The sequence below is a fragment of the Podarcis gaigeae genome, assembly GCF_964106915.1.
Source record: "Podarcis gaigeae genome assembly, chromosome: 5".
Lineage (NCBI taxonomy): Eukaryota > Metazoa > Chordata > Lepidosauria > Squamata > Lacertidae > Podarcis > Podarcis gaigeae.
Window position 1 is genome coordinate 7057334 of NC_139681.1, and position 24824 is coordinate 7082157.

General features: G+C 44.8%; 1 protein-coding gene across 3 annotated transcripts in view; it reads left to right on the top strand.

The window, feature by feature from the left end:
• VWF (von Willebrand factor) overlaps positions 1-24824 on the top strand; it is a 162869-nt gene that overhangs the window by 45701 nt on the left and 92344 nt on the right. For all 3 annotated transcript variants that reach the window (XR_014564188.1, XM_083738706.1, XM_083738707.1), the window contains 9 exons: positions 1355-1595; positions 3563-3657; positions 3884-4044; positions 8754-8857; positions 12210-12348; positions 15292-15432; positions 19401-19550; positions 21625-21765; positions 23100-23219. Coding sequence is in view for 2 of the 3 variants with exons in the window: in XM_083738706.1 (XP_083594832.1) it covers positions 1355-1595; positions 3563-3657; positions 3884-4044; positions 8754-8857; positions 12210-12348; positions 15292-15432; positions 19401-19550; positions 21625-21765; positions 23100-23219 (1292 nt within the window). In the remaining variant the exon portion in view is untranslated. The remainder of the gene's footprint in view (positions 1-1354; positions 1596-3562; positions 3658-3883; positions 4045-8753; positions 8858-12209; positions 12349-15291; positions 15433-19400; positions 19551-21624; positions 21766-23099; positions 23220-24824) is intronic.

Consider the following 24824-nt stretch of genomic DNA (forward strand, 5'->3'; position numbering starts at 1 on the left):
ATGGTTCTTACATTCCAGGTTCCTATGCAATATTTTTCTTTACAGCATTGGACTTTCCTTTCGCTTCCAGGCATATCCGCAACTGAGCGTCCTTTCGGCTTTGGCCCAGCCGCTTCATCAGCTCTGGATCTACTTGTACTTGCCCTCCGCTCTTCCCCAGTAGCATGTTGGACGCCTTCCGACCTGAGGGGCTCATCTTCCAGCGTCATATCTTTTATATGCCTGTTGTCTTTGTCCATGGAGTTTTCTTGGCAGGGATACTGGAGTGGCTTGCCGGTTCCTCCTCCAGGTGGATCACGTTTGGTCAAAACTCTCCACTATGACCTGTTCATCTTGGGTGCCCTGCTCGGCATAGTTCATAGCTTCTCTGAGTTCTTCAAGCCCCTTCGCCACGGCAAGGCAGTGATCCATGAAGGGGCATTTCGACATTTGGAAATTGTTTCTCCATCCTGTCCCCACTGGGATGTGTGTTTGTCAGTGTCCTTGAGAATAGGTCAGAGGCACCCACAGGATCTTACCTCTGGCATGTCTAGTGGTGAGGGGCAACTCTGACAAAAGATGGCCAATTCTTCTCTCTCGCCTTCCCAAATAGCATTCCTGTTATATCAGGAACTGTAAAATAATAATAGGGACGTGGGTGGCGCGGCGGTTCGAATCCCCGCGACGGGGTGAGCTCCCGTTGCTCGGTCCCTGCTCCTGCCAACCTAGCAGTTTGAAAGCACATCAAAGTGCAAGTAGATAAATAGGTACTGCTCCAGCGGGAAGCTAAACGGCGTTTCCGTGTGCTGCTCTGGTTCGCCAGAAGCGGCTTAGTCATGCTGGCCACATGACCCAGAAGCTGTACGCCGACTCCCTCGGCCAGTACAGCGAGATGAGGGCCGCAACCCCAGAGTCGGTCACGACTGGACCTAATGGTCAGGGGTCCCTTTACCTTTACCCCTGACACGTGATTCCCCCCAACTGGAAGGTTGGCCATGCGGGAATGCAGTCCTCAGGCTGAGAAAAATGTCCCATATCCCTGCTCTAGCAAAACAGTAAGGTCTGGAGGTTCCATAAGGAACTACAGGACCGGGATAATATGGGGGCATGTCTGCTAGTCCCAGATACTTCACCATCCCCACATAGATTTGGCCCTGAGAGACCGAGGGAAAGGTGGGCCCATGGAGGATAGAAGCATCTGCTTGGCTTCCAGTTTTCCAGCTTTGTGGAAAGAATTGGCCTGAGCCAACATGAGAGACGCTTAACGCTCATCTTAAATTGGCAGTGTTTTTGTTCGTTGGGGTGCCTTTACCTTTTAAAATAATAATTTAAAAATCTACAATACATCTCTTCTTTCTTTTACTCTGTTCTACAGCTTTGAGTTGTCCAGAAGGTCAGATTTACCAGCAGTGTGGAAGTCCATGCAATCAGACTTGCCGATCCTTGTCCTATCCAGATATAAACTGCAATGAGTTTTGCATGGAAGGTTGCTACTGTCCTGCTGGATTATTCCTTGACCAGCAGGGAGACTGTGTGCAAAAGTCCCAGTGCTCTTGTTACTACGATGGAGAGATCTTCCAGCCAGACGACGTCTTCTCCGATCATCACACCATGTGGTGAGTGCATGGCTTGGATCTAATTGCATCCCACCATACTGTGCATGGCTATGTCTAAATCTAGGTCTGGAAGGTGAGGAGAACAGTAAGCAGGGCCAGGCCGGGATACAGTGGTACCTTGGTTTTCGAACAGCTTAGTTCACGAACAACTTGGAACCCGAACGCTGCAAAACCGGAAGTAGGTGTTCCAGTTTTCGAACTTTTTCCGGAAGCCAAACATGCTCCGTCTTGCATCCCCCTGTGTTTCCTGTTGTGCTGCTACTTTGCGTCCCCCACTGTAATTCAAGCCTTCTGTTTCCGATTGCAGTGTTCTGATCTTATATTTGATGCTTTTCTTTTTGCTATTTATTTTGTGTTTTTTGTTTCGAGGCAGTGCAGGTAAGATTTTTTTTTTAATCATCTGCAATACTGTTTTATTTATTTTATAGTACAGTAGCAGTTCAAAGGAATGCAGGTGGCGCTGTGGGTTAAACCACAGAGCCTAGGACTTGCTGATTAGAAGGTTGGCGGTTCGAATCCCCGCAATGGGGTGAGCTCCCGTTATTCGGTCCCTGCTCCTGCCAACCTAGCAGTTCGAAAGTACGTCAAAGTGCAAGTAGATAAATAGGTACCGCTCCGGCGGAAGGTAAACGGCGTTTCCGTGCGCTGCTCTGGTTCGCCAGAAGCGGCTTAGTCATGCTGGCCACATGACCTGGAAAAAACTGTCTGTGGACAAACGCCAGCTCCCTCGGCCAGTAAAGCGAGATGAGCGCCGCAACCCCAGAGTTGTCCGCGACTGGACCTAACGGTCAAGGGTCCCTTTACCTTTACATTGATTATTGCTTTCAATTTATGGGTCAATGGTTTCGTTAGATATTAAAATTCATGTTAAATTGCTGTTTTAGGGGTTGTCTTTTTAAAAGTCTGGAATGGATTAATCCATTTGCATTACTTTCTATGGGAACGCACACCTTGGTTTTGGAACGCTTTGGTTTTGGAATGGACATCCGGAATGAATTAAGTTTGAGAACCAAGGTACCACTGTTTTTTGCTGCTTGAAGCGAAACAGAACATGGCATCCCACCACCGCCTTCACTGGTGACTAGAGGTGGCCGGGGCTAATGGGATGCATTCAAGAAAGCGGGGGCAATTGGCAGGTCCCCAGCTGGCTCCAGCCAACTGGCTGGTTGCTGGTCAAACTCCAGTCCTTGGTTCTGCATCAAAACTGTGATTCAGAGCTTCAGAATCCTTTCAGAAGCTGAGCACGCAAACCAGCAGAGTAAACAAACTCTTCACAATGGAAGGGCAGATAGAGGCATATGTAAAGTGTATTTACAAGCAGTTTATTCAGCATACGCCAAGACAAAGGAAAAAACATGTCTTCCCCCTGTCCAAGCAAAAAGCATAAGCAAAAGCTATACACAAACGGAAGTTCCCAGCAAGCTGTGCTGGAGTGTAAACAGGCATGTGACACACAACAATCAGGCCTGTTCCTTTTAAGGTGGAACAGAATATTCTAACAGCCCTGGTACGCTGTAGGCAGTGGGAAGAAAAAAGGAGGCTAAAGAGGAACAGTCGGCAGTGGTGAGGTTGGTGGAGGAGGCAGTGGAGGCAGCAGCTGTTGACAGGCAGAGGAGGAGGCAAATGGCATGCATCTTGGGACCTGGATAAGTGCCCCCTCCCAGCTCTCCCCATCCTGCCGCCTGAAGCAACTGCCTCACGGTGCCTCATAGGTGGGCCTGTCTTGCTTTTAAACTACTAATGAGATGCAACTTGGCCCAGGATCAAAATTCCACGTTCCATTGGGCTACCTGGCTTGCTGCCCAATCCCACAGATGTTCCTACAACCACTTTTTTTTTTGCCTCTGGAGATTGCAGTTGACACCAGTCAGGTAGCCATGTGGCTACTGGCTGCTGCGGCAAAGCATAGTATATAAGTCGTCCCTCAGTTTATTGCAAGGGAGTCACTGCTTCTTTCTTTCTTCTAGCTATTGTGAAAACGGCTTCATGCATTGTAGCTCAAACAGACTTCCAGGGGCTTTCCTCCCAGATGTTTTCTTTCAACATCGTCCTTCTGCCAGAGGTTAGTATTTTATTTTTTACAATAATGAGTTTGAATAATTAACATTTCTTTATTATTCCATTTGTTCCACTGCTTAATGTTTCATTATTCATTATTATTAACTTTTGGGCAGGGATACGATAGGGTACAGAGAAAGAGCAACGACGTTTGACCTCCTTGGAAGATTGTAATGATTTACTGTTGGGAATGAATGCTAACTCTCATGTTCTAATTTTATTTCTTAAAGCAAAACGAAGTGTGGCCTGCAGGCACCCAATGACCATGTTTGTATGTCCTGCAAATGACCCAAGAGCTAAAGGAATTGAATGCATGAAGACGTGCCAAACCTATGAATTGGGCTGTTTCAGCCAAGGATGTACATCTGGCTGCCTCTGTCCCACCGGATGGGTAAGAATCATACAATTGTAGAGTTGGAAGGGACCTTCAGGATCATCTAGTCCAACCCCCTTCAAGGCAGGAATCTGCAGCTGTCCCATCTGGGGAATCGAACCTGCAACCTTGATCTTACCAGCACCACACTCTAATCACCACTCCTAGATTTCACTTCTGGGTTGGTGGCAACAGTGGTGGTGATGGGAGATTCACCTGTGAAGGTGCCTTTGGATTCTGCCGCCTGAGGCAGCTGCCGAAGTCTACCTCATGAATGGGCCGGCCCTGCTAGTGGTCACAAATGTAGAAATGTAGAAAAATGCAAACACAACACGCTGGCTATTAACTGTTAGTAAATATATAATCGGTATGATGTCTTTCAAAATATACGAATAAGCCACTTCAAAATAATACAGTGGTACCTCAGGTTACCGACGCTTCAGGTTACATACGTTTCAGGTTACATCCACTTCAGGTTACACATGCTTCTGGTTACAGACTCCGCTAACCCAGAAATAGTACCTCGGGTTAAGAACTTTGCTTCAGGATGAGAACAGAAATCGTGCTCCGGCGGCGTGGCGGCAGGCTCCATTAGCTAAAGTGGTACCTCAGGTTAAGAACAGTTTCAGGTTAATAACGGACCTCCAGAACGAATTAAGTTCTTAACCCAAGGTACCACTGTATATATATCATACAACACATCTCACAAAATATACAAGTAACTGCAAGCTGTTGTATGTATCAGAGTCAAACAAAGATTCAAACAACCAATGAATAGCCAGTTAGTGGTGAATTCTAACGACTTTATTCCGAAACAGTTGACCTATTCCTTTTGAGACTTTGGAGAGACGTCTTCCTTTGAGACTTTTTTTAGACGTCTTCCTTTGAGAGACAGTTTGGTGTTCCTCGCTATTCACTGGTTGTTTCAATCTTTGTTTGACTCTGATACATATAACAACTTGCAGTTACTTGTATATTTTGTGAGATGTGTTGTATGCTATATATATTATTTTGAAGTGGCTTGTTCGTATATTTTGAATGACAACATACTGACTATATATTTACTAACAGTTATTAGCCAGCGCAGGTGGCGCTGTGGGTTAAAGCCTCAGCGCCTAGGACTTGCCGATCGAAAGGTCGGCGGTTCGAATCCCTGCGGCGGGGTGCGCTCCCGCTGCTCGGTCCCAGCGCCTGCCAACCTAGCAGTTCGAAAGCACCTCCGGGTGCAAGTAGATAAATAGGGACCGCTTACCAGCGGGAAGGTAAACGGCGTTTCCGTGTGCGGCTCTGGCTTGCCAGAGCAGCGATGTCACGCTGGCCACGTGACCCGGAAGTGTCTCCGGACAGCGCTGGCCCCTGGCCTCTTGAGTGAGATGGGCGCACAACCCCAGAGTCTGTCAAGACTGGCCAGTACGGGCAGGGGTACCTTTACCTTTACCTTTTTATTAGCCAGCGTGTTGCATTTTTGTAGATTGTCACATTTTGCAGCACAGGGGTTTGTGTTTGTTCAGAGCAAACAGACCTTCACATTGTTCAGGCTTTCACATGAGGGCATAAGAGTTTGTGGAGCAAGGACAGTGGAAGACATCATATTTTTCCTCCCTCTGCATATTCCGTACACATTGTCTGGACATTGTCTGAATATTCTCTGGACAGGCTAGTTTTTCAGTCTAACCTACTCCACAGGCTTGTTGAGGGGATTAAATGGAGACGATAGACGTAACACTGTCCTAACTAAGCACTTTGGAGAAAAGACAGGATTCAAATGTAATAACGATTACAACCTCTTTACTGAGGAAAATATTTATTTAGCACATTTTGGGGGAAACTTTCATTTTTGATCGACCTTTTCTAAAAAAAAACAACAACAAAAAACAAGGAAAAAGCCCTTTTGTTACAATGCAGGAAACAAAATGTTTCCTGTATGTCAATTGTAGAAAGGCAGTAATGCCAGGCTACAGATATAGGAAAAATATATATCAGAAAGTATATATTCACACATGAAAGCATCCTCCATAATTGTTCTTTTCCTGTGAAAAGAAGCTGTCTCTTTGGTAACTTGCAGACTACTTACTGAGTTCAAGTCTTAGCCCCTGCGTCAAAGTTGGGAAAGCCATCTAGATTTAACCGCTCATTTATTTTAATCATCTATCCTGTAAATCTTCAATTTGGATTTGTCTTTGCCATACTCTCAGCCAAAGCTGCTTTTAATCGGCTGGGTATAACATTTTCCCCTTTGATAAAGCAGGAAGAGTATTTTGTGGGGCACTAGATGGCACTGTTGCTCAATGCTTCTTCTCAGCTCCTTATTAAACTAAGAGGTTGATGTCTAAACAGCTAAAGAGATCCTCTGCCTTCAATGTTTGTGCAGAAAACTGGAGTTTCGCATCTGCAGCTTTTTGTGCCCCTGCATAGCAGGCCAGATCTGCTCAAACTCTGCTTTTTATGAGAAAGAAGGTGAAGCCCCATAAGTTGGAAAAGCAGGGAAAGGAAGGTGGGGAAGAATCATCAACATTTATTTGGAGTCTCAAAGCAGCTCACAGCATGAAAAAACGTTGCACAAAATTTAAATGCAATAATGAAAGGATCTCATTAAGAAATATACAATAAATCAAGCAATTCCCTTAAAAATTAAGAGTAAGGTCTAACAAGAACATACAGAAAAAAATCCAAAAAGCAGCAAAAGTAACACACCACCACTATTAAATCTTGACATGATTGAAAGCTCCTAAACAGCCTGCTTTTCTGGGTTCACAGCAAGTTGTTCTCTGTCACCTTCAGCCTTAACAGTTTTTGTTAGCATGAATCTATCAGGGCCCCAGGGCCAGGGAGACACAGGCCAGAATCTTTGCAGCACTCCCAGGTGTGACATTCTCTGCTGGATGCCAAAGAGAGAAGATTCTAAAAGCTCATTATTGCCAAATTCTGAAGGCGCACATTGTACTTTCTTAGGGGTTACCTCATTCAGGTTATGTGGGCAGCAGACTTACTCAGGGTTAAGAGATATCTTTAGTATTTGTTTTCATGAGGTTCCATTGAGAATGCCAGTCAACTGACTGTTCAAATATTTTACTACTGTTAAAATCATCTTTTTATACACTGGTACCTTGGGTTACATACGCTTCAGGTTACATACGCTTCAGGTTACAGACTCTGCTAACCCAGAAATAGTGCTTCAGATTAAGAACTTTGCTTTAGGATGAGAACAGAAATCATGCTCCGGTGGCGAGGCAGCAGCAGGAGGCCCCATTAGCTAAAGTGGTGCTTCAGGTTAAGAACAGTTTCAGGTTAAGAATGGACCTCTGGAACGAATTAAGTACTTAACCCAAGGTATCACTGTATTATTACAACGTATTACTCGCCCTTCACCCTGGGGAGTTCAGATGGGTTACAACATCAAAACACAATAGCAAAAACAGTTTAAAGACCATTTGAACCAACACACGATTACAGAAATATCATCATCATCATCATCATTATTATTTATTACTTATACCCTGCCCATCTGGTCGGGCCTCCCCAGCCACTCTGGGCAGCTTCCAACAGGATATTAAAAACACAATAAAAGATCAAACATTTAAAACTTCCCTAAAGAGGGGCTGCCTTCAGATGTCTTCTAAAAGTCAGGTAGTTGTTTATTTTCTTGACATCTGGTGGGAGGGTGTTCCACAGGGTGGGCGCCACCACCGAGAAGGCCATCTGCCTGGTTTGTAGCATGGGTCCTACAAACACATCTCACTGGTGTCAAAGGTAAAGAGTTGTGTCTTCAGTATTCACTGGAGGCTGTATAATTTTCTCCGTATAATTTGGCCCGGATAGTTTTTACTTAGGTTCCTTGTTTTCATGTTCCTGTTGTGTGCTACCATATTTATTCTGTCCCCTATAATGGTTGCGTGTCGAGGTCCCCAATCCACCCCCCAAAATAACTCACAACGGACACGTAATTTTTGTTTAAGATTTTTGGCATGATTTTGGCCACTTTATTAAAATACAAACTGTGAGTGGTTGTTTAGGCATTGGTTAAGACTATCTGTCCCCCCGCCTGGGGACAGAACTGACTTCCGGGCACCACCGAAAGACAGTGCGGGGGAAAGCAAGTTGGGGAAGAATTGGAGCTGAGACACAGACCCTCAACTCTCACCCGCCTGCTCCCCGAAGGCTTGCCGGCCCTAGTCCCATTCCAGGGATTGGATGAAAAGATGGCAAGCCCCAGGATTCCTTTAACGGAATTCCTTTTCCGCAGCAACCATGGAGGGGCAGGCCCAGCCTATCCTAACCCCTCCTCCACCAGATTTATAACCAATGCCTAACCAAAACCTTACAAGTTGTGACGATTTGCTACGCAGTAGGCAAAAACCACCCAGCCAGCCAATTTGCCAGGTGGAAAAATTCCTACCAGGCCCCTGCTCAAAGGCAGACGACCCCATGACAGGCATAGCAAGGTCAACGCAACAACTCCTTATTCTAGGGCGGGTGGGCGGGTGATCCGTTGCACGCAGCAAAAGAGAAAGTACAAGGCTGCGTGCAGAGTATTTAAACCTTTTACCCCTCCCACCAAAATTGCAACATAACTTTTCCCCCAGCAACTTGGCAATCCAATCAATGCCCCCTGGCCATTTTGGAGAACTTACCCAGCAACAAAGGGGGTGGCTCAGTAGACCCCACCGCAACATGTGCTCTCCCTGAAGGAGAACACGCTTTCCTTAAAACACCTGTCTCTGTTCTAGGTAAGACATGGAAACAAATGCATCGTACCTGAAAAATGCCCCTGTTTTCATAACGGGCGAGAGTACGCTCCAGGGGAAACGGTCATGAAAGACTGCAACACCTGGTAAGCAATTGCTTTTCATTGAGGTCCTTTGGCTCAAGAAGAAGACTGATTTTGCATTAAAATAAAACCTGACACTGTATGACAAATTTTTGGAGGTTCTCGCCCAGCCTCATTAATCAAGTTTCTTCCTGGGAGGTGGGGCCAGGCCCCCTTTATAAATAGGGGGTGGAGCTGACAATAGCCAGGCAGTCAGCTCTGGAGATTCACCCTCCCTAACCTCCCTTTGTTTAATGTTTCTTGTTTGCAGGTTAACTTTTTCTTCCCGTCTAGCTGGCGCTTCTGCGGTTTTTGACTGGTTGCTGTTGAAGAGCTGGGAAGAAATTTTCCTGCATTGGCAGGTTTTGTCTTCCCCGTAGCAACTCGCCACAACTTTGGCAGTTATGGCCTTGGGTGGAATCCTTTAGTCTTTCCTTCGCTATATTGGGGGGGGGGGGCATGAATAGGTGATTCACCCCCCCCCCCCGCGGCGGCGATTCCAGGGTCCCCCTCTTAAAGGGGTTATATATATGGGTGTCACTGGCCATACACTGAAAGGTTGTCAGTGAACTGCCCTGCGTGTGGGGATATGGGCTGGGCTGCCTGCTACACTTATGTCTGGCAGAGCACCCCCATATCCCATTTACCCTGATGAGCCCCAGTTCCCCCTGGCTGGGGGGCTGGGAGGGATACACCCCCAAGGCCTAACCCAAGGTTTTCCTACATTCGGAAGTTTAATAAAGTTGTGGCCTAATTTTAATTCCATATAACGTTGTCAGAGTCTTTATTCCTTCCTTATGATCCCTGGGGGCTGTCGCCGCCTGGTCATGCAATAAGATGCTAGTCTAAAAGAGCATCCCTCTTAGCAAAGCCATTTCTGTAAACTAGCGAGAGAACTCAGCTTGGAAGGGGAGCCCGCCTCCCATGCAAAGAATCAGAGGGCAGGGGGAGAACAGAAGGAGGGAGGGAGGGAGGGAGGGAGGGAGGGAGGGAGGGAGGAAGGAGAAGAAAGAAAGAAAGAAAGAAAGAAAGAAAGAAAGAAAGAAAGAAAGAAAGATTTGCTGGGATCTTGCTGAGACCACCCTGTAGACTATTTTCTTGCAACTCATCTGTGGTTACTTCATTTATCTATTAAGACTTATGTATCCCAATTTTTATTTGAAAATCCAGTAAGTGGCTAACAAACATAGGAACCCACAGAACTATTAAAAACGCACAACATAATCAGAATAATGTCAAAATCAACAACGAGCAACACAGTGATAGGTGCTGCATGGCATGCTGCTTTCTTGTTCACATGTGTGACTTTGACACACACAGGAGAGACCAGCTTCTGAGATCCAGCAAACTTCTGGTACCCAAGAAAAATATTCTTGGATTTTACTGTGGAAGCAAAATAACCAGATTTTAAAAGGCATCTCCAGAAATCTTCCCAGAGACGGGACAGAGATAAAAGAGATGCTAAAATAAAGGAAATAAAAATAGTGATAAATGAGGCAGCACCAACCACAAGGAAACGAAAGGAAGAGGCGTTGCCTCAGAAAAGAGCTGCAAATTCCATTTTTGTAAAGTAGTAAACTGTCCCAATAATGAATTGTTCAACATATTCCAGTAAAACCTTGCACACAGCACTTTCCAAGAATTCAGTGTTCCTGTCAGGGCAGATGTTCCTTTAATGTGTTGCCTCTTTTTTTCGTTGTTGTTGTTTTGTTACCAGAAATTATGGACCATCCTTGGTAAACAGAGAGCCATAGGAAGTATGCAGTCTCACGCCCTCGACTGCTATTTAGTTGTCTTATGAGCACACAAAAAAGAAAAGAATGAAAGGAAATACTAGCCTTATTACACCCCTTATTTAACCCATACTGGCCTTCAGAGGGCAATAAAAGTGTTTTCGTAAGAGAATAAGCAGCAGAGAGCAGGATACCCATGGTAAATCAGGACATGTTGTAAAATACTCCACTCTGTGTTATGCCTAGATCTTTTCTGGGAATACAGAAGTGGCAGAAATTTTTACACATAGCCTTTAAGTAAAGAGAGAATCTATTTGTGGTAACTTAACTTGCTGTTTATAGATCTTTGTGGGTTCCACACACACAACATTAGTGTGTGCCAGACTGTACATTTCTTTAAAGAAGGAAGTTAGTGGTTTTTTTCAGAAGCAGCATTTAAAATGCGTGGAGTGCAATCCAGATAAACTTATGCATGTTTAAGATGCACAGTTTTCAACAGGAGAAGATTTCAGCACATGTTTAATGTTATGTACTGAAGTTCTCACCCTGGGCCAGCAGGGGGATACTGTAGATAGTTATGCAAATAAGGGATCGAAAGTGATATTCAGTGATTGGATAGTTTTAGAAAATTGTTACAGTTACGTTGTACTGGAGCTCTATATAAGCAGGCTGACTGTCAGTTCTGTTCTGGCCTGTGAATAAACAAGAGCTGTTTGAAGAATTGCTGTGTCGGTCTGATATGTTCACCCACAACTTAACATTTAACCCTCCCAATAAAATTGGTGGGTATCTTATCTGCCCTCAGTCTCCTCTTCTCCTGGCTGAGCATCCTCAAGCATTCCTCATAAGACTTTATTTCCAGACCCTTGATCATTTTGGTTGCCCTCCTCTGTACATGGTCCAGCTTGTCAGTATTCTTCTTAAATTGTGGTGCCCAGAACTGGACACAGGACTCCAGGTGGGTTCTGACTAAAGCAGAATAGAGCAGTATTCTTTCTTCCCTTGATCTGGACACTAGACGTCAGTTGACACGAAAGGGTCATGAGTACAGCCTGGAAAAATCTGGAGATTACTAGACTTTCAAGCCTATAAAATGGTAGGGAATCCTAACTGTGTATGGGTTACACTGGTTTTGGGTTTTCTTTGCCGGTTTGGTCTTTGTTACTGGTGTGTTGTTATAAAGAAGGTGTAACTATTCTGAAGCACATAAAAAGTTTTTAAAAGCCTGGTTCCAGATTTCAAAAGTTACCTTGAAATCTTAGACCTTGGAATTCTCTCAGAGGAGGAGCAAATTTGATGGCACCCACAAACTTTGGGTGGTTTCCAAACTAAATAAAAATTTGTGGACTTCTGAAGTTTCAACAGTGTCATAACCAGGGGAAAGGACCTCAATTTTTGAAGTTTGTGTGTAAGTAAGTGGTAATCTGACTGTCTAGGCTGAAGAAACTTCTTATCTTCACAAGCATGAATAGGTATTGCAATGATATCTAGAAATGTTAGTGTCTCAAGGTTTTATAAGTGACATGATTGTTGCATGCTTCCTGCAAGACACAGACTGTCTTTTGTCCATGTACCAAATTATAAAGCAGACTTTTATTAATCAACACAGGCAATAACAGCTGCTGGTCTTTTGCCCTCTGCAGTGTCTGTCGGGCTCGGAAGTGGGAATGCACAGAAAATGTCTGTGACGGTACCTGCTCAGTCATTGGCACATCTCATTACTTGACCTTTGATGGACTGAAATACAGGTTTCCAGGGAACTGTCAGTATGTGCTAGTTCAGGTACGAGTGGGGATAGAATGCAGTTCTTGGAGATGAGGGTGGCGGCGGCTGAGAGAATGCTAAGGGTTAGAGATATGTAAAACTACCATCGAAACCTATGGACACTCTTTTGGCTTCCCTCAACATTCTTCAGAATTTTTGCGTGTCGAGGTCCCCAGGGCCACCCCAATAACTCACACATCTCACAGAAATTTTTGTGTGTGTTTTTTTGTAAATAAATTTATTAGTTTTCATCCAGTTATACATTTTATATCGAATACAACATATTATACCTGTTTTGAACTTCCTTCAGCGCCTCTGAGATCATTCGTACTTATACCTTTAGTACACATTCCCTTTTTCCATATTGCCATTATTCCTCCTTATTCCCATTTTTTTTTTATAAACAATACTTATTTGTATTTTTACAGTGCCTCTTGAAATCCCACTAACGTTGTGTTTATACCACAAATGTTTTTCAGATATTCCACCAATTTTCCCCAGTCCTCGATGAACTTTTGGTCTTTAGTATATCTAATTTTCCCAGTTAATTTGTCCAGTTCGGCATAGTCAAATTTTTGTTTAAGGTTTTTGGCATAATTTTGGCCATAACTTTATTAAAATACAAAAATGTGACTGGTTGCTTAGGCATTGGTTGCGATTATCTCCCACCCCCCCATGGGGGACAGACTGACATTCCGTACACCTGCGAAAGTCAGAAAAGGGGAATACACTTGGGGGTAGCAATGGAGCAGGGAACCTGCCCTCACCCCAAATGCAGCCAGGAGCTCTTGCAGTGGCCCGAGCCCCCTTGACAGAGTGGACAAGCAATAGTTAGCCCCCAATTCCTTTAACGGAATCCCTTGCAGCAGCAGCAGCATTAGAGGGGCAGGCACAGCCAATCCATGCCCCTCAACCAACCAAACCATAAACCAATGCCTAACCGTGAACCTTACAAGTTATGACGATTTGCTACGCAGTAGGCAAAAACCAAATGGCCCCAGCCAATCAGCCAGATGGACAAAATTCCTACTGGGCCCCTGCCCCAAGAGCAGACGACCCCATGACAGGCATAGCAAGGTCAAGCGAACAACCCTAATTCTAGGGAGGGGGGAGGGGCAATCTGATGCACAGGCGAAAAGAGGAAGCCCTAGCCTCGTGCGAGAAGTTTTAGCATTTCTGGCTGTCAATCAACAAATGGCAACATTAACTTCTTCCTAACTACAAGGGAAGCCCAATTGGATCAGTGGCCAACGATCAATTAGCCCGCCCCACAACTTTGGAGTGTCCTGGCGGCCCCCACCGCAACACGTGCTCTCCATGAAGGAGAACACGCTTTACCAGAGAAGAAACCCTCAAAGTCACTTTAGATTGTATATATTTAATGACAACTTTAAATCAAGAGTGTGATTTCGCAGTCTGGCATTGGAGAAGAGCCTACCATTGTCTCATCAACAGGCAGTAGGCCTGGGTAGGAAGGAGAGCAGGGTCACAACAGGCCATGTCCAATAGGGTCAAAGCTCCCTGCCCTCCAAGCTGGTGCAAACATTGGCCAGTGAAGCAAGCATAGCCAGAAGGTTCCTAAGATGTTGAGTAGCAAGTGAGGCAGATCAAACATACCTGCCAAGTTGTCACAGTGATGGTTCACTTTTAATCTGGTGAGGGATACCTCACAGTTTTTGTTCTGGGCTTTGGAGGCACAGTGAGAAGTACATCTGTTTCCAAGTTTCTCCAAAGCCCAGCATGATATTGAGAACAAAGTTATCACTCTTCTCCAAAGCCTGGAGAAAGATGAGAGATTTCTGGGAGATTGTGCTGGGGTCCAAAGACACTTTGTAGCAAGTTTTCTCACTTGAGTTCTGAAGGTTAGTATAGTGTCACAGATGAGAATCCCACCTGCAGTTAGGGGAAAGGGCAGAGTTGGTGGCAACTGTAAAGTTTTGCTGAGTATCAAGGCCAGACAAAACTGATGGACCCCTGGATAGAGTTGCAGAGCTGTGTTCCACTGCCTGGGACAGGATATGCTATGAGAAAGAGGAGAGGGAGGAATAGGTTGTCCTGTAGCAATCTTTGCATGCGGACAGTTGTGTAAGTCCCTTTCAGAATCAGTGGGACTCATCCATCTATAAATGCATACAAGATTCTGAAATGAAAACCTTTTACATTAAATTGGTTTTTTAACCGCTCTGCCCAGGTCCGATTCATGTGCTCCACAGCAGCCTAAAAGCCAGTTCTGGTGGTATAGTTCTGTGCAGTGCTGTAACTGTATGGACCTAAATTGGCTTTGTCCATTTGTGGGTGGATGTTTTGCATTTGCACATAGATTGCAGCAGTGATGTGTGAATGGAGGCATCAGAGAGAGGAGACGCATGCAAGGGCACATGGCTTTGATCAAGTTCCACAGCTGATTTTCTACTTAGAGCCCAAAGTGCAGAGAAAAAGATCTCAGGTTATTGTTCTGAAATCTCAAGATACTCAGATTTTAATGGTAAACCCTACACTTGTGATCTTTATTATTTATTTAATAACATTCGTATAACATAATTGTCAATAAAACCTCAGGTAATCTGTGTGTGGGACGCGGGTGGTGCTGTGGTACAACTGAGCCTCGGGCTTGCTAATCAGAAGGTCAGCAGTTCAAATCCCCACGACGGGGTGAGCTCCCCTTGCTCGGTCCCTGCTCCTGCCAACCTAGCAGTTCGAAAGCACGTCAAAGTGCAAGTAGATAAATAGGTACCACTCCGGCGGGAAGGTAAACAGCATTTCCATGCGCTGCTCTGATTTCGCCGGAAGCGGCTTAGTCATGCTGGCCACATGACCCGGATCCCTCGGCCAGTAAAGCGAGATGAGCGCCGCAACCCCAGAGTTGGTCATGACTGGACCTAATGGTCAGGGGTCCCTTTACCTTTAATCTGTGTGCATGTTCACAACATCTGTCGTCATTGCCACTTCCCTTTCTTAAAGGATTACTGCGATGGTAGTGATGACTCTGGAACCTTCCGAGTACTCATTGCCAATGAGGGCTGTAGCTTCACAGGAGAGACATGCACTAAAAGGATTAGCATTCTCTTTGACAGCGGAGTGATTGAGCTGTACAACGGAGATGTAAGTATGAGCCTCTTATCTTTACTTCAGTCCCCTTGTGGAGGAGCAAGCCTTATAATGCTTTTCTAAAAAGTCTGGACCAAGAACATTTGATTTGATTTATATGCTACTCTATGACCAGCCTGCATAGCTCAGTTGGTTAGAGTGTGGTCTGATAACGCCAAGGTTGCAGGTTTGATCCCCGTAAGGGACAGCTGCATATTCCTGCATTGCAGGGGGTTGGACTAGAAAAGGGGGTGAGCAAACTTTAGTGGGACGTAGGTGGCGCTGTGGGTTAAACCACAGAGCCTAGGACTTGCCGATCAGAAGGTCAGCGGTTCGAATCCCCGTGATGGGGTGAGCTCCCGTAGCTCGGTCCCTGCTCCTGCCAACCTAGCAGTTCGAAAGCATGCCAGTGCAAGTAGATAAACAGGTACTGCTCCAGCGGGAAGGTAAACAGCATTTCCGTGTGCTGCTCTGGTTCGCCAGAAGCGGCTTAGTCATGGTGGCCACATGACCTGGAAGCTGTATGCCGGCTCCCTCGGCCAGTAAAGCAAGATGAGCGCCGCAACCCCAGAGTCGGCCATGACTGGACCTAATGGTCAGGGGTCCCTTTACCTTTACTATGATCTCAGTGGTGTCATGTTTAAAAGCAAGGCATTCCATATTGCTGGCTTTGCAGTGGGGCACGACTTTCTGGGCTTGTTCACACTTCCGCTTGTCCCATGCTTAGAAAGCATGGGTCTGAGCAGTTTTCCATTTGCCCCAGAAAAAACCTGCCCTTTAGCACTGAATCAGAGCAAACACCAATCTGGGGAAAACTCAGTTGATGCATGCCCCTATTCAGCGGTAAAGTTCTGGCTTCTGGGGGGGGGGGGAGTGGCAAGACAAGTGGGGGTCTGGATGAGCCCTCTGAAGCCCTTGGTGGATGGTGAGAGCAACCAATTGAGGTTTACTGACAGAGAATCTCGGCTCTGCAAGGTTTCCTTTGAAGCAGGGCTCCTGCATATTAGCCCAAGAACTTGTTTATTGTGTTGGTGCTCGTGGGTGCCTTAAATACGTCACAAATTCCCCCCTGCTGTCCCACGCACCAAGATAATCTGTGTTAACCAGTTGTGGTGACTGTAATCATTTCCAAAGTGCAGGTCCTGTTGCTAAGGCACACTTGAGCCCCACTATCTTTTGTTATTCAGAAAGTAAATTCAGATTTCATGGCAGAAGAAAACTCTAACTGCTGACACTCCTTTAAAAAGTATCTACTGCATTTCAGCAGCCTGGAAACCTGTAATACGACAAGAGAGGATAGTTAAGGGAGGCTGGATTGTTACATATCCAGCAAAGTGCCTCCTTCTTCCTTGCATTTAAAATATCACTACAGTTGTACCTTGGAACAGATTCCGTTTGACTTCCAAAATGTTCAGAAGTGCAGCTTCTGATTGGCTGCAGGAAGCTCCTGAAGCCAATTAGAAGCCACGGAAGCCTTGTTGGACGTTCGGGTTCCAAAGAACGTTTGCAAACTAGAACACTCACTTCCGGGTTTGCAGTGTTCAGGGGCCAAAACGTTTGACCCGCAAGGTTTTTGGGATCCAAGGTGTGACTGTACTGGTGCTTCGTTGAGGGGGCTCCAGTTCGATCTCACACTTTCCCAAGCCGAGAACTTTAGGACAGATCTGCACAAAATAGTCACCAGATTCTTTCCCAACAAATTCAGGGGTGAAGAGAAAAGACTGATGGAAAAAAGGCATACCTTTCAAGAGAAGGCAAAATCCAGGAGGCAATAGACTTCAGATATTTAGCCCTCTGTTAAAAGCAAATCTTGGGTTGACCAGGAAAAACAATAATTCTGTAGATGGCCCTGTTGCTCTTCCCTCCTTTCAACCACATGTCATGCAAAGGAAATCAGAGGCTCCACCCCACTTTGCATTTCCCCTCACACAGAAAAAGGAAGAACAAAAGACCAAGCACCCTTCCAGAGGGCAGAGTTCAGCTGTTTGTCTTGGGCATTGTAACAGCCAGGAATGTCGCTGCATTCATCCTTCACAGATCTCCAGTGTGTTATAGAATTACCATTACCTAAACTTCCGAAAGTGCTGTATTATCCCTGGAATACTAGAGCTTTGCAAACATTTTTTTGCAGTGAAATCTGAAGGCACACAATGCTTCTTTGTTTTGGGGTTTGAACATACAAAGAGTGGTTGCCACCATTTTTTTTTTCCATTCAAAGATTTCATTTTTAAGTTGCACAAGGGGGGAAAAAGCACTTCTGTTTATTTGAAGACACAAACAATTCAGTTTTTTAAAAAGCTCAAATGAATTTACACCAACAAAGGGAACAATATTTTAAAACACATAAACTAGCAGCTTGCTGGCCTGGATAACTCTGTTCCTCTGCCTCAGGGCACAATGGCCTTTAAATGGTAGAGAGGAGCTTATTATTATTATTATTATTATTATTATTATTATTATTAATACCCCAGGCTCAGGGCGGCTAACACCTTCTGGTGTTAAAGAACACAGATTTACCAGTTAGGCACATGGAGGAGGAACACTATGTGTGTGTGTGTGTGTGTGTGTGTGAGAGAGAGAGAGAGAGAGAGAGAGAATAGAGATTTATAAACTATGAATTCTGTGAGTAAAATTTACAGACGTTTCCCTCTCAAAACCAGCCAGTCAAGTGACAGGCAACGGGTTTATGCAAGAAATCAGAAAGTATTTTTTCGTGCAATTAACACATGGAACTCATCATTCGTGGATGTCATGATGCCCATTAACTTTGATTTTAAAAAAATTGAAAAGCATGTCACAAATTCATGGAGAAGTCTATAGACACCTATCAGCTTTACACCTGGGTGTTACCTGAGATAAGAAGGAAATAACTGTCTCCACTGAGCTCTTTCTGAAGGCTCCTCAGAGGCATCTGGCTAGTGAAGATGAGTGGCCAAATTCTGCACTGAACCAACCTTTCTGCTGTGCATCTGCACCATGAACATTGGTTCAGCCAGAAGTAGATCCAAAATAAATTTTCCTATCCTTCTGGGATAGCTGGATGAGAGATCCAACAGGAGCCATGACTTGCTCCTAGAAAGGTTGCATGAAGCTGCAATCCTATACCTACTTACCTCTGAGTAAACATGCATAGGTTGCACTGTAGAACAAATTTTTGCCTGGTGTAGATGGATATAGATAATGACTGGATTCTTGGCTGATTCGGTCTAACAGGATATTTTCGAAGCAGAAGAGGGGGAAAGTATCTTCAATCTGCTTGATGGAAAGAGTTACTAAGAGCTTACAGGCTATTGCAGAGCCTAACTAAAGTTGTGTTTACTCTACTTCTTCCTGTGTGCTTGTTGCACATCTTTAAACCTCAATGCTAGTAAACTTTGATGGTTGCATAGTGTTCTTGATGGTTGGATAGTGTTCTCGAAGCTACCAGCATGAGTATGACCAAACTGCAGGAGGCAGTGGGAGACAGGAGTGCCTGGCGTGCTCTGGTCCATGGGGTCATGAAGAGTTGGACACGACTAAATGACTAAACAACAACAACAAAGTAAACTTTGCTACTCCCTTTAGCTAACAGTGAAACAAATTCAAACTTATTTTATTTAAAATATTTCTAAACTGCCCTTCGTCCAAGGATTTTAGGGCAGTGTACAATCAACCTGAGGAAAACTTCAACTATACTTGATAAATAGTTATTGCAAGACCCCAGAAATGTCCTGTACATTCTTCTCACAACTGATCCTATAAAGGATCCTGTAATGTCTTACCACTTAGGGAAGTGGGAAAGCATAAAGCATATAAGAGACCTAGGCTGAGCTGGTCCTTTGCCAGTGGCACCAGCATTTTGGAGTCTGTGGAGAGGGCAGGATCCCCCACAAGCCCACAGCATTGAACGCAAGTGTCAGTCACTGATGGTGCTCCTGCGACTGTGTATGAAAGTAACCTATAGCTCCATTGCTGAAGTTGCTATATATATCTTTCTGATGAAGGTAAACATCTTGACACCTCCTAGAGAAGAAGTCAACTTTGAAGTCTTGAAGTCTGGACGTTACTACATCTTGTTACTGGGTGGAGGAGGAATTGCTCTCACTTGGGATCGAGACATGGGCCTTACGGTTATTCTGAAAGAGAACTATAAAGTAAGTCCACTTTGATTTATTTCAAAATTGTGTGTGTGTGTGTGTGTGTGTGTGTGTGTGTATTTATGCCAGCCACTCTGCGTTTTCTCACTGAGGCCCACAAGGTGGCTTAAACAGTACAGCGCAATCAAATGTACAGCATTCCCAGAACAGAATGTTTCTGGGTATACATTTTCCCAATCAACTGACACCATTCGGACAGGAGAAAGGAAGAGAATGATAAAGGCAGGGCAAGGCACCATCAGGGACTGATGGAGGTAAACTTGTGCTGCATCTGACAGAACACAGGATAGAGAGCATTATTCAGCCCAGCTCAGAGCTGACCCACTGAAATTTATGGACCTAGGGGCATCTTACCAATAGAGGCTAGTGGCACGGGGCGCCAGGGCGCCAAGTTCTGGAGGGCGCCAAGGAAGAGGCAGGGGCTGGATGTGGCACCTCCCAACATCAGGTTGCTGTCCTCGCCTGCCTCCGCCATGCCGCATCGAAGCAGTGTCGCGTCCAGAGCCTCCATTTGCTGTGGCCACTGCGGCATGAAGCCCTCCATAAAAAAAAAGGTCGACAACTCTGCAAAACAGGGGTGGAGGTGTGCCGGAGGGAGCTTTGCACCATGGCACCAGATATGCTTAAGACGGCCCTGAATGAACCTAACTTAATCATGTTCACTGATTTCAATGGATCTCCTCTCAGTAAAACTTAGTTGAATTGCATCCTTTTTTAATTGCATATGAGATCCAATGAGGTAGTTGCTATAGTGTTGGGTTTGAACTGGAGAGACTCAGAACCAGACTAAACCCTTTGGAGGACCCTAGGAGGTCAAAATATCCGGGATGGGTGGGGGGATCACAGATTATCTCCTAGTGGGATAACATCAAACTAAGAAAGCTTGGTTGTAATTTTCTTTCAAGATTAAATCAATATTACGGTATTTTTTGCTCTATAAGACTCACTTTTTCCCTCCTAAAAAGTAAGGAGAAATGTGTGTGTGTCTTATGGAGCGAATGCAGGCTGCGCAGCTATCCCAGAAGCCAGAACAGCAAGAGGGATTGCTGCTTTCACTGCACAGCGATCCCTCTTGATGTTCTGGCTTCTGAGATTCAGAAAATTTTTTTGTTTTTGTTTACCTCCTCCAAAAACTAGATGCGTCTTGTGGTCTGGTGCATCTTATAGAGCGAAAAATACGGGTATTTTGATTTGTTGTCGCAGGGCCCCACAAATCTGCCTCCTCTGCCTATTTGGTAACCCAGCACTGAGGAGACTGAGGTTCAGAGCCCACCTCAGCCATGAACTTGGGCCAGTACCTCCCTCTCAGCCTAACCTGCCTTGTTCTGAAGATAAGAGAACATGGGGCAAATTACATTTCACCTCCACACTGCCGTGAACTCCTTGGACCTAATCATCACCACCATCAATTTATTAAGCACCTTCTAAGCAACTGTGTCAAGGCAGTGTACATTAAAGATAATTAATAACAGCTGAAATAACAAAAAGAGCAAATGCATTGAAAGCAAAATTAAAACCATTCAAAGTAGACATTTGTGGTAGAGGCCCAACTTATTGGAAAGCCTATATTTTCAGTTGTTCTCAGAGCTCTCTGACCTCAGCTTCTCCCCATATGAACCAACTCAGACCCAGTAATTATCATCTGAGGCCCTTCTTCGTGTGCCTCTTCCATGAGACACCTGGAGGGTGGGTGGCAACACGAGAACGGGCTTTTTCTCAGGTGACTTCCCATTGTGGAATGCTCTCTCCAGAGAGGCCCACCTGGCACCTTCGTTACATATCTTTAGGTTCAAGGCAAAAACCTTCTTAAGTAAACTAATCAGGAATCTAATTTAACAATCTATGGCCTTTTGAATGGTGGTGATGGGGTGTTTTTGTTTGTTATTATGATATGCATTTTATGTTTTTATATTCTAAACTCCCCTGTGATCCTTGGATGAAGGACAGTATAGACATTTAGTAAATAATAATAATAATAATAATAATAATAATAATAATAATAATAATATCAGAGTGCAAAAATCATTTAAATTAAATAATTGTATGTTATTGTGGTTTGTTTATTTTCAAGGATAAAGTATGTGGTCTGTGTGGCAATTTTGATGGTATCCAAAACAATGACTTGACCAGCAGCAAAAACCAGCTTGAAGTGGATCCAAGTGACTTTGGGAATTCCTGGAAAGTTAATTCACAGTGTGCTGATGTCACAAAGGTATTGTTGGTGTGAACAGAATGGGAAGGGGGCAGAATCGCCTGTCCACACTTCCACTTTTTAAATCTCCAGATAGATAGCTCTAGTGAATGGTCTGGATGTGCTTAGGATGTTCTAGGATTTGTGTGTGGCCCTGATCCTTGCCTCATGGGGAATTGACTTGGAGAATTGTCTAAGCCTCCCTAACACCTTTCAACAAAAAATCCAATCAAAGAATAATAAATAATTCTGAAGACAAAATAAGTACATGTTGACAGTTGTGATGCATTTGCCTAGTTTGCATCAACCATGATTTTATTGTTGGAGATTAAGCTAAAGTACTTATGATTGTGAGTCTGGTAAAAATAGTAATAATTAATAATAATAATAATTTTTATTTATATCCCGCCCTCACTGGCCAAAGCTGGACTCAGAGCTGCTAACATCATACAAGTAAGACAATGAATAAAAACAAGTGATCAGTAAATTAAGATACATCCCACAATTAATTCAAACATGAAGTCTTCTAAGGCTTCAGTATGAAACTGAAAACTGAGTTATGAACATTATACACAATAGTGTATGGTCGGATGCTGAGAAGCTGGCTTTGCATGGTTTCCAGTTTGTTATCTATATTTGGAGGTCCCTATGACGCTGTGGTGTAAACCACTGAGGCTTGGGCTTGCTGGTTGGAAGGTTGGCTGTTCGAATCCCCGCGATGGGGTGAGCTCCTTTTGCTCAGTCCCAGCTCCTGCCAACCTAGCAGTTCGAAAGCCTGTCAAAGTGCAAGTAGATAAATAGGTACCGCTCTGGTGGGAAGGTAAACAGCGTTTCCGTGCACTTCTCTGGTTTTGCCAGAAGCAGCTTTGTCATGCTGGTCACATGACCCAGAAAAACTGTCTGCGGACAAATGCCGGCTCCCTCGGCCAGTAAAGTGAGATGAGCTCCGAAACCCCAGAGTCGTGTGTGACTGGACTTAACTGTCAGGGGTCCTTTACCTTTTTATTTATAGCAGATTCTGCTATCACGGTTTTCAAATGTGCTTCTTAACTTACCTATTTCCCTTTTTGTATGTATACTTGTTAAAATTGTGAATATAGGACAGGGTGCAAGAACTGCACAGCTACTTCCATGTGCCCAACCTTAAACTGCTCAGCTTGCCATTTTCATAAAGAAATGAAATGTCAGATATTAAGATCTGTCCCTGTCTGTTTATTGGGATCCAGTGGTGACTTCCTAGATTGGATAATCACTGTTGTTGCTACATATAGGCTAAATAAATAAGCAGATGAATGTTAAGTAGTCACATATGGTATAGTAATAACAACATGCCAATATCGCTTCCCTTTGTTAAGCTTTCTCAGGGACAGAGCTTGGCATCTTCCTTGTGTAATGGCAATGTGGTGAAGCAAGTGATGGTGGAAACGTCTTGCAACGTCCTGAACAGCAATACCTTCAAAGAGTGTAAAAAATTGGTAAGAAGCTTCTTATCCAGTTCTCATTCTCTCTTTTGCTGGCTTCATTACCCGGACAAATATTTAGCAGCAGCAGCAGCATCCCCACCCCCCCATAGCTGTCAACTTACAGATTTGAAAATAAGGGACCAGCAGCCTCAGAAATAAGAGATCAGCAGCCAAAACAAAGGATTTTCCAAGCACAGGTATGTTCAGCTTCTGAGCCCCTCCAAGCCAAAGGCAGAAAGCCCAGCCAGCAAACGAAGCCTCTAGCGGTGGTTCCCTCAGCGCAGCAACCCGGAAAAGGGGATGCAGGAAGGAAAACCACCGCCACCTCTCCGCTGGGAAGCGCTGAGCAAAGGCGAGTCTCCAGGCAACGCGGCCGATTTGATCAGCACAAGGCATGCAAGCTCCACCCCCCCCAGTCGTTCTTAGACTCCTTATTGGGTGAAGCAATGCAGCCAAGCAACACAGTTGGAGCCTCCCTCCTCCCTGGCCGGCAGGGAGGGAGGGAGGGAGGGAGAGGAGCTGCTTCCTTTGAAACCCGGGGAATTTAAGGGACATCATCAATAAGGGACAGCAGCGGGACACAGTGCTGGGATAAGGGACTTTCCCACCAAATAAGGGACAGTTGACAGCTATGCCCCTCCCCCAGTAATCCTTCCTCCTATTTGCTGTGGGATCTAAGGGCTAAACTAGACATGGTGCCCATGACAACATTGTATGCTTAGTTGTGTTCTGCTGCATTCGCAGATGATGAGGATGTGTTTTCTTTTTGTGGATGTAGGAGAAGAGAGCTGAATTCTCCTTTCTTCCCTCCATTGCCCAAGGCCCTTTCCTCCCAGTCTAGCTCACTTCCCATTAACAGACCCAGGAACACCCAGAAAATGGAGTTTTGGCCAAATAATTATAGAAAGTAAGGTGGAGGCCACTCAGTTTACTTTGTTTGCTTTCTTTTAATTTTGAGGATTAAAGCTGCCTTGAACTTATTGGAAAGTTTCCAATATTTTATGAAGAAATATAAGAAACATATTGTTGCAAAGAACAAGCAAATAAGAAGAATTCCTCAATACAAGAAAGAAATGAGTTTCTGCCAAGGATTATCGGATAGTGTTGACCATCATTTTTTATACCAAATTAGGTCCTGTATATGGGACGCTGGTGGCGCTGTGGGTTAAACCACAGAGCCTAGGACTTGCTGATCAGAAGGTTGGCGGTTTGAATCCCCATGACGGGGTGAGCTCCCGTTGCTCGGTCCCTGCTCCTGCCAACCTAGCAGTTCCAAAGCACGTGAAAGTGCAAGTAGATAAATAGGTACCGCTCCGGCGGGAAGGTAAATGGCGTTTCCGTGTGCTGCTCTGGTTCGCCAGAAGCGGCTTTGTCATGCTGGCCACATGACCTGGAAGCTGTACGCCGGCTCCCTTGGCCAATAAAACGAGATGAGCGCTGCAACCCCAGAGTCGGTTACGTCTGGACCTAATGGTCAGGGGTCCCTTTACCTTATGGTTGAGTTTGGCCATCTTGATAATGGGGAATGGCTGTTCAGGCTCCTACCTAACACAGAGAGAGACAGAAGCTCTTGCTTGTGAGAAAGGAAGAGCTATCCTGTCAGGCAAGCAATGATAC